Source organism: Strongyloides ratti, assembly GCF_001040885.1.
Source record: "Strongyloides ratti genome assembly S_ratti_ED321, chromosome : 2".
NCBI classification, from domain to species: domain Eukaryota; kingdom Metazoa; phylum Nematoda; class Chromadorea; order Rhabditida; family Strongyloididae; genus Strongyloides; species Strongyloides ratti.
In genome coordinates, this window is record NC_037308.1 from 15,520,732 (window position 1) to 15,531,336 (window position 10,605).

Below are 10,605 nucleotides of genomic sequence, written 5' to 3' on the forward strand. Positions count from 1 at the left end.
ATTAAACTTGTCATTTATGAAATATAAAACTTATAATTATTAAAAATAAATTATTACTAACTTAATGTAACTTTTTATTTTATTTTAAATATTAAAAAGTATAATAATGTATGAATAATATGTTTATTAACAAAAAAATACATATATAGTTTATAAAAGTTTATATATATATATTACGCTACAAACTTTAGTCATAATTATTTTTTTAAATATAGAATTTTGTTTTAAAAAAAAGAAATATATATAATTATAACAATCTTTCTAAGCATATATTATTGCTTATTTTCAATTGAGATAAAATTAATTAATAAATTTTTTTATATTTATATGTTTCAATTTTTAAAACAATAGAAAAAGTCTATTTTTGTAAAATATAAATTACTTCAGTTATTTGATCTATTTTTGTTTTTAAATAATCCTATATTACTTTAAATTTTTAATATTTTATTAATTTAGAACATGTATTTATGTAAAAAATATTATAAAATTATTTTTAAATTAAATTTATAGCACCTGATAATATGTGGTTTATTTATAAGAAATATATTATTTTACTTATCCAATTATTAGTATGTAAATATTTGTAGTTTTATATTTTAGTTAACTTTTTAAAAAAATTAAAAATTTTATATATATAAATTTTGTTAAATGTAAATTTTTATTTATAATATAAAATTTATTTTTAAGAATGATTTCTAATAATGATATAATTTTTTTTAATAATAATGACATAAAAAATAATGATAATGATGATATTATGCTAAAAACACGTTCTATGATATTATATTGTAATATCTGTAAGGTTAGTTTATTCTTATTGTATAGATAAAATGTTTCATATAATAGAAATTAGTTTATAGTTTTGTAGTTTGTGAAAATTTTAATAATGTTAAAAATGAAAATTTAAAGATAAATTTAAAATTTCCTTATTTGTATCCAGCAATACCATGTATATATTACTTGCAGTTAATGGAAAATAATAAATGTATTAATGTTATTCATAAATGTTCAACTTGTGAGAATGTTCTTGAAAGTTTTTAAATTTAAATATATATTAATAATTTTTTGCTTTTAATATTTATTTTAAATGAAACTTTTTAATCTTATACTTTGTTATAATACACTATAGTATGTTTCTTATTATCTAAAAATTATAAAAAAAAAAAAATTAAAAAATATCAAATAATAAAAAAATGTATAACCTTATCATTTTTAATGAATGATTAAAATACACTCTATTAAAATAAAAATTGTTATGTACATTGTGTCTCAAAAATACTACTTTCTAACATTTTAACTTACTGAAAAGTTAACAATAAGTTATTTAATTTATTTATTATAAAATAAAATTATATTTTAAATTGTATTTTTTTATTAATAATTTTTCTTACTACAATTAGTCTTTTAAATTTTTTAAAAATATACTGTTATTAAAAATAAAAAAATTTTTTTTACATAAAAATTATCAATTATTTAATTGGATTTAGGTTAAATTTACTGCCTAATTTTGTATCGTTTTTCCTGAAATTCACATTCTGTTTTTGTGTAAGTGTTAAATAAAATTGGTTTTTACATTAAAAAAATCATGATAAGCAATTGATCATTTGAAAAAAAAAAATGTTTTTAAAATTTTGATAGTTTAATTGAATTATAAAAAAAATTTTTACAAACAATTTTAGTTTTATAAAAGGCAAAAATATTTATTTGATAAAAATTATTGCTTTTTTTTAAAATCAAATGATATTATAAGTAGTAAAAAAAAGAGAATATGAAGTAAAAATGTAACATATTTATAATAAATTTATAAATCACTTTTATATTATAAAAAATTATAAAGATTCTATAAATGTTATTTTTTTTTAAATATTTTATTTTGTAATAGATGATAACAATTATTTTATTTATAATTTATCATAGAATTATATTATCTTAAAAAAAAAAAATTATAAAATAAAATATTTATTGTATTAATAAAAATTGTTACAAGGTGTCTTAATTTTGAGACATAATACATACAGTTATCATCTTAATGGTAAATTTTAAATTCTTATCAAATTTTAAATACAAGAGTATAAATTGTATTATTATTTGTAAAATTCAAATATTATCTAAAATATTAAAAAAATTTTTATTAAATAAGAACATTAATGTTATGAATTTTTTTATATTATTACATTTTTCATTAATTCAATATTTAATTGGTTATAAAATATTAATCTATAGTCCTGAAATTGGTCATAGTCATGTTAATTTTAATATAAGAATTGCAAATACTCTTATTGAAGCTGGACATAATGTTACTTATCTTAAAATTAGTATAGCAAAAAATATTAATTTTAAGACAAAAGCAAATATCATTGAAACAACATCAAATAAAAAATTTTTAAATTTATTTAATAATGTTGTTGGAGTTAAAAATATGTGGACTATGAAAGATAGTTTTATTGAACAAATGACAGATTTTTCACAATTTACAAATGGTTTGGTAGTATTATGTCAATGTATGTTATTATTTAATATAATTTTATTAAAATTAATCTTTTTTTTATTTTAGCTATATTTGAAGATGACAAATTGACAGATATAATAAGAAATGAAAAATATGATATATTTATTGGTGAATTTTATACATTATGTCCAGTTTTTTTAAAAAAATATTGGAATATTGAAAATAGTATATTTACATCAGCAATGACAAATAATGAACTTTTATATGATTATTTTGGATTATATTTTCCATCAAGTTATGTACCAACAATGTATCATAATGCAAATGATAATATGCCTTATCTTCAACGTTGGAGTAATTTTATTGATTATTATATATCAAAAATATTTTTTAAATATATTTTGGTTCCAAAATTTCAATTAATTTATCAAAATAAATCTAATGATTTTACTTTTTCAATTACTGAAATTGCAAAAGAAACTGGAGCAATATGGATAAATACTTTACCTTTTATAGATTTTCCAAGTCCAATAACATCAAAATTACATTATATTGGTGGTGCTGGTCTTCCAGAAACTAAGCCTCTTGATGATAAATGGAATAATATTTTAAATAAAAGAGATTTTAATGTTTTAATTTCTTTTGGTTCAATTGCTAAATCATATACAATGTTAGAAGAATATAAAAAAGGAATTTTAAAAGCATTTACTGATTTAAGTAATATAACTTTTATATGGAAATATGAAAAAAATGAGACAACACTCCCATTAAAAGTACCATCAAATGTTATAATAATTGATTGGATACCACAAAATGATTTATTAAATGATAATAGATTAAATTTATTCATAACACATGGTGGAATAAATTCAATTGTTGAGGCAGCATCTAGATCAACACCAATAATATGTGTACCACTTTTTGGTGATCAAAAAAGAAATGCTGGTATGGTACAAAGATTAGGTTTTTCAGAGTATTATGATAAAGAAAATTTATCAAATTCTGAATTGTTAAAAAAAACTATACTTAAAATAATTCATAATAAAACATATAGTAAAAGAGCTAATAGAATAGGAACATTAATGAAAGATGTACCATTTAAGGCAAATGAAATTATTATAAAAACAACAGAATTTATTGGTAAAAATGGTAATATTCCTGAAATGAATTTACATGGGTCAAATATGGGTATAATTGAATTTTTTAATCTTGATATAATTTTTATACTCATAGTATTATTAATTTTAGTATTTTTATCTTTTTATCATTTGACAAAAAAAATTTTTAAGTCTAATTATAAATACAAATCAGATTAAAAAAATTATAAATATATATTTATTACAAAATTAAATAAGATAATTAAACTCGTTTACAAAAATTAATATATTTTAATTTATAATATGTTGAAAAATTATACAATATTATCATTAAGACTTTCTACATTTTCATCAGATAAAAAATTGTCTTCAATTAATAATAAAAAGCTATACTTTGATTGTAGTGATAAAAGAATAGATTTCATATATATTAATTTAGAACGGTAATCATTATAATATGAAACATCAAAACATGAAGTTGGAATATTTTCAATAAGGCAAAATTTTAATAACATTATTGTAATATTTTCAAAAGATTTCTTAAATAATAATATATGTTCATCACTGTTAACCAAAATAGAAAACTTTAATATTAGTAAAATAATTTTATAAAGATTACATTTTATTTGATTTGTATAATCTGGAGAATCAAATATTTCATGTATTGAATCTCCTAAAATAGTTGATATCATTATTTCAACACTTTCTTTCATCATATATATTGATTCATCTGTTGTTATATTATTTTTACAAATATTATCATTATTTGTTAATAAATAAAAATACTTTAATAATACATCCATCAGTTCTTCTAATGTATTAAATATATTTGAAATATCATTTTTATTTTTAAGAAATTTTATTGGATCAATCAAAAATTGAAAAAAAAATGAAGATTTATTTTGGAAAAGATTAACAATTTTATTGAATTGTGTTGGTGAATTTAACATTAAATTAGTATTTTTATTATTTATACTTTTTAAATATAATTTAAAGACATAAATTCTTATTTTTGAATCTTCAATAATATTATTACTATCCATATTATAATTTGAAAGTGTATAACAATTTGTTTCAATAAAATATGAAAATAGACATTTTAATATAGTAATATCATAAATAATTAATGAACAATTTTTCGAAATATTTTTGTATAAAGTATAGTAAAATTCAAGAATGACTACTTTTAAAAGTATATTAATTTTTGATGTCAAAATGTGACAGATATACAAACTAATCAAATGAAAATGTTGTACAGAAATAATTATTTTATTATTACTATTATTTATTAAATTGATTGCATTTGTAAAATAACTAATAATAATATTAAATTTATTTAATTCAAAAAATTTAGGATTACTAATAAAATCTTTATAATATTTTATTGATAGGACAGAAATAAGATAATCTATTGAATGTACTTTTATAAAAAAATTACTTAGTGACATTTGATTTATTGATATACAAAAGTTATAATTTTAAAAAATATTTATATTTTTTTTTATATAATAATATATAAATAAATTTTTATATATAATAATTTTTTTATACAAATAATTTTATTAAACATCTGATAAAACAAATGTTTATTATAAGTAAAAAATTTTAATTATTAAAAGTTATAACAAGATTAAAAAAATTTTTTTAATGTTTATAAGTAAGTAAAAAAAAACTACAAAATAAATATATAGTAGAAAAAAATTAAGCTTAAAAAATAAATAATTTTATTATTAAATAAAAATATAAAACAGTCATATAAAATTTATGATAAAAATTTTTTTATTAAATATATTCTATTTATAATAATAAATAAAAATTTTTTTATGTTATTTTATAATAATGTTTTTTTAAGAAATAATTTATGTTTTTCAATCTGTTTTTTTAATAGAATTTAAAAAAAATTTGTTTAAATTGTATGCCTAACAATCTTTAATAATTTATAAAAAAAAACAAATAAAAACTATAATGTTTACATAAATATTATTAAAATTTACTAGTTTTAAAAAATGATTGATTAAAAATTTACTTACAAATATTTATAATTTGATAAATTGATTTATTTAGTACAATAAAACACGTTTACCATCATAATAAAGCTAATTTAGTTATAATTATTTTTTCTGAATAAACAAAATTTCATCTTTTGTTTTTATAATACATTTTAATATATTTTAATTCTATAAATTTTAAATAAATTTTTGATTAACATTTTTTTAATGATACAATCAATCATTTTTATGTTACGTAATTATTTAAAATTTAAAACATTTTTTATAATAGTATATTTATGTTAAATATTCATATGACATTTTTTTTTATTACAATTATTTTAGAATTTATATTTGCTTTTTTATTAAAATAATATATTGAGTAAAAATAATACTAGATTATATTGTTATCAATTACTTAAAAGCATAAATAAAGTTTAAATCTTAATGTTAAATACATTTCTTTAATATAATACTTTTATCAAAAAAATTTTTGTAATGAAAAATAATTCAAATTTTTTTGTAATTATAAAAATATGAGAGTAATTTTGATAAAACAAAATTATAAAAGATTATTATTATCCAAGGGTAAATTGTTTTTTTTTTGCTTTTTATGAATAAAAAATACAGTTAGTTTTTTATCACTAAAAATATTATATAACAGAGATTGATTACATATATTTTAATTTATATATCAATTTCCATTACGTTTGGTAAGAAAGAATAAATAATACAAAATTTTATCATTTAGAACAAAAAAAATAATTGATTTTTTCTAATGTAAGCAAAATTTAGCTTATATATCTGTATAATAATTTTTTGTCATTAAATAAAATATATACACTAAAAATTAAATTAATAAATTTAATTTAATGTTAAGATTATGATTTTGTAAAAAAAAGTTTACATTAATTTTCATTTCATGAATTAGTATTTTAATAGGAATTAAAAAAAAAAATTTTATTTATTATTAAAAATAAACAAATTGTTTAATTAATTGTTACCTTATTGTTACAATAATAATTCTTTTCCTTGCATTAATTTTGTAGACATATATAAATATATTGTTTTCATGTTCTTTGAAACTCTTCGGCCTAATTTAGAATAAAAATTTAAAAATATGTCTCACCAAATTTATTTCTTTGGATATAAATCAAACTGGATAAAGTTAGCAAGCTTATTATATTTTTTTTTTGCTATAAATGAAACAAAATTTAATTATATGTAAGAAATTAATTTATTACCAATATTAACAACTTTTTTCTTGAAAGTTGGTTTAAGCGTGGTAGTTCTTACTGAAAAAAAAATTTATTTGTTATATTAAATAGTCTTACTTCTATAACTTTTAGTCGTCTCTGTTGTTGTTGTCAAGTCTGATGGCACAGTTACTTTACTAAGATCTTCAACTATCGTAATATTCATTCCAAATCGATATAAAACTGGTAATTTTTGTGCAAATGTTTTCTATACAAATGTTATAAGTTTATAACTAAAATATCTAATAAAACTTACAATTTCAGTTTGTCCAACATGCTTTTTTATCTTATCATTTAATTCTTGAATACTGTCTGGTTCTACACTATTAGCTAAATTCTCAATATTATAAAGCATTTTTGTAGTAGGATCTATTGATCCAAGAAGTTTTGTAAATGCGTCTTCCCATGGAGTCAAATAAACCGTACATGGTTGAGAAAGATCATCTTCACAATCAGTTTTATATTCAAATGAAGTAGTTAAAAGAATGCTTAACAAAACAAAAATATGTAAAAACATTGTTATATCCACAATTGAATATTACATTGTAACTACCTTATATATAATCTCAAATATATATTTGTTTTATTAAATTTGTTAATATATCAATCCTTCTGATTAAATACTATTTTTTTAATTTATAATTTCTTTAAAATAACAATTTAAATAAATCTTATTTAATTTACCTGTATAAACAAAGTTTAAAAAAATATTAGTAATTATTCAAATAATGTTAACATTTTTTTTAAATCATAATATAAATGTTATTAAATAATAAATATTTTTTAAAATAATATATAATATCTTTATTTTTTTACATAAATAATAAAAAATAATAAACAATAAAAGTTTCTAAGAACTAAAAATATATTGTACCATATTTTTATACCATTTACAACTTTTTTTTTTGTTATAAAATTTAGTTAAGATTTTTTATACATACTCAGAAAATACTGTATTATTAGTTTTACAAAATTATTGTATAATAATTTAAAATAAAATATTTACAAAAATGTTTATTTTAAAAAATAGAAACAATAGTTAGCATAGAAAATATTTTATTTATCATTAAATAAATTACTTTTATACAAAAAAAAATTTTAAAAATTAAAGATTATTTTTTAAACTATAAATACCATTATAATTTATTTATATTTTAAATAATATAATAAGTATTTTTTTTAATTTTTATTTAAAAATTATTAAAACGTTATAATATAAAAAAAAATTTTAAATAAAGTAATGGTTTACATAATTAAATATAAAATTATAAACAATTTATAGATGTTTAAAGATATGTTCAATGTTACAATAATATTTTGATAATTTTTCAAGGACGATAAATTTTTAAAGTTACTATTTATTTAAATTTTATTTTAGTTTTTTTTTTTTTAATAAAAATATAAATAAAAAGAATTTAGTAAAATTTTTTTTATTTTTATAAAAAATTTTATCATATATGTATATCTACATTATCATATAAATTGATTGTAATATAGTCAAGTATAAAATATCTATAAAAAAAATATACAAGGCAACTCCAAGTTATATATATTGCATACTTTTGAAGAGTAAATAAAAGAATGCTGGTAATTAGTTATCCTTATGAAATGATACAAAAATTCAGATAAAATTAAACAGTTAGTAATTAAAAAAATGATTTTTTTTTCATGAATTTTGTAATTATAATTACATTGTTAAATGATATGTCTTTATTTTTTTTTAGTAAGTAATTTTCAACAAAATCCATCCATTTCTGATTCAACTTTAAATATTTTTGTTGGTTTAATTTGAGTATTATAATTTGATAAATTGGATGCCTCTAATTTCCTATCGAAAGATTTTAATTTTTGTTTATTTATAATTAATGGTGGTGATAGATTATTTTCAAGTGAACTTGTACTATTTGATGTTTGAATGGTAAGTTTTCTATTTGAATGATCCGGTCCATCTTCATATGAAAATGTTCTATAAGCAAGAAGATTTTTTGATTTTCCTTTTTCTTGAATAAATGTTACCACTTGCATTGGTGGAATATAAAAAATATCACCACGTTTGTACCTCCTTTCATTTAATGTATTTACTTCTAATGATGTTATTTGTTTATCTTGAACTAATCCTTCACCTTCAACAATAACAACAATTGATCCACATGATAATTCAGGTAATGAATAAAGAGTTGAAGCATTATTTTTTAAACAATCATTTGTTGAAATTCTTATTTCATGAAGAGTAAAATCTTTACAATCAGGAGCATACTCTCTAACATGTTCATATCCTGATAATGTTTTTGGATCAACAATATAATATGAACCATCAGTCATTCTATAATTTAAAACTTCACAAAGACTATCAATATCAATGTATTTTGGTGTTAAGGCAGCACGAATAGTATTATTTGAACATCCAACACATTCAACACACTCACCAGATAAGTATGCATGAAGTTCTTCAGCAGCATAATAACAACATTCACCTGGTTGTAATATTATATGATTAAGATAAAGTAATGCAAAACATCCAACATCGCCGGGAAAATCTTGTTCCATTTTTAATATAACATTTATTGTATCTTCAATCAAAACAGACCCATTTAATATTCTTAATTTTAATTTATTTATAAAACTTTCGAGATTTTTTTTAATAAATTCTGGATTGTTTAATTGTGTTAAAAGCATATGTTTAAATGCAACTGACAAAGCTTTTTTTAAATCTCTACTTTCTTGACTATATCCTTGATAAAAAAGTTTAATAAAATTGTCAGAATTTGTAACACCCATAACAGCTTTTAATTCTGGAAAAGCATTCATATTTTTAACAATTTCAGAAGCAGGTCTAAATCCACACATTAATTCAAATCTAGTTAATGCATAAGCAAGTTCTGGTTTATGATGTCTATCAGGATAATTAATAGGATCTTTTTCATGAAGCCAAGCAGCTTGTTCTTTTGTTGGATGAACTTGAAGTGATAATGTTTTATTAATTGACATTATTTTCATAATAAATGGTAAATGTGAATCTTCTTTTTCATCATCACTATTATATGAATATGAAAAATCAGAGTTATCTGATTTTATAGAGAATGAACTTTTATTATCATCTTTAGCAATTATTGTACTAAGTTTGACATTTGTATTCTTGACTATTGCAGGACCATCAGGATGAGTGCCCATCCACAATTCAGCATACGTCTGTTCTTTATCAACCTTGAATTGATCATGACCATCAGCATATAAACGTGCAACCTCTGAATCAAGACCTTTCTTTCCCCATGCATACTCTTTCACATGGCAATTAAGGCGTTCCATCATTTTTAATAATTTTTATAGATAAAGTTAAAAATAATATAATATAAAAAAAGGTATACTTTATGTAGATGATATTTAATTAATATTTTTTTTATTAAATACCCTAAAACACTAAAAAAAATATAATTATAAAAATATTAAATTTGTAATGTTAAAATAACAAATCGAACAATTTAGTAAAAAAAAAAATTTTTTAATTTATATACATATATTTTTTTCTTTCTATCAACTAAAAATATTGTATTAATAATTATTATATATAAAGAAAAAAAAAATTTTCTTTCTTCCATATTACCTAAAATAAGTTATAATGTCTCTCTATATTGTATATATCAATAAAATCAGAACATAAAATTAGATACTATTTATAAGACATCTAATAATGACAAGGGTAATTAAATTTTTAAGAAATGTAGGTCGGTACATTAACTTTAATTAATTACAACTATTAAGCAATTTTTTTTTACTATTTAAAGTAATTAATTAAAGTTTGAAAGCAGTTAAAATTT

The 10,605-nt window shown here is 17.7% G+C and overlaps 4 protein-coding genes across 4 annotated transcripts; 1 reads left to right on the forward strand and 3 right to left on the reverse strand.

Annotated features, from left to right (window-relative positions):
- Window positions 1-2,029: 2,029 nt before the first annotated feature.
- Window positions 2,030-3,765, forward strand: SRAE_2000492000 (UDP-glucuronosyl/UDP-glucosyltransferase family-containing protein; the record flags this gene model as incomplete). Its single annotated transcript, XM_024643861.1, has 2 exons — window positions 2,030-2,501; window positions 2,555-3,765. The coding sequence occupies 2 exons, from the start codon at window positions 2,030-2,032 to the stop codon at window positions 3,763-3,765; spliced, it is 1,683 nt and encodes a 560-aa protein (XP_024509486.1).
- Window positions 3,766-3,860: 95 nt separating this feature from the next.
- On the reverse strand, window positions 3,861-4,262 carry SRAE_2000492100 (Hypothetical protein; the record flags this gene model as incomplete). The annotated part of the gene is made up of 1 exon (XM_024643862.1): window positions 3,861-4,262. One exon carries the CDS (start codon window positions 4,260-4,262, stop codon window positions 3,861-3,863), a length of 402 nt encoding a protein of 133 aa, XP_024509487.1.
- Window positions 4,263-6,668: 2,406 nt separating this feature from the next.
- On the reverse strand, window positions 6,669-7,307 carry SRAE_2000492200 (Hypothetical protein; the record flags this gene model as incomplete). The annotated part of the gene is made up of 4 exons (XM_024643864.1): window positions 6,669-6,730; window positions 6,779-6,829; window positions 6,869-6,998; window positions 7,047-7,307. The coding sequence occupies 4 exons, from the start codon at window positions 7,305-7,307 to the stop codon at window positions 6,669-6,671; spliced, it is 504 nt and encodes a 167-aa protein (XP_024509488.1).
- Window positions 7,308-8,524: 1,217 nt separating this feature from the next.
- SRAE_2000492300 (Mannose-6-phosphate isomerase) lies at window positions 8,525-10,099 on the reverse strand (the record flags this gene model as incomplete). The annotated part of the gene is made up of 1 exon (XM_024643865.1): window positions 8,525-10,099. The coding sequence occupies one exon, from the start codon at window positions 10,097-10,099 to the stop codon at window positions 8,525-8,527; it is 1,575 nt and encodes a 524-aa protein (XP_024509489.1).
- Between the last annotated feature and the right edge of the window lie 506 nt (window positions 10,100-10,605).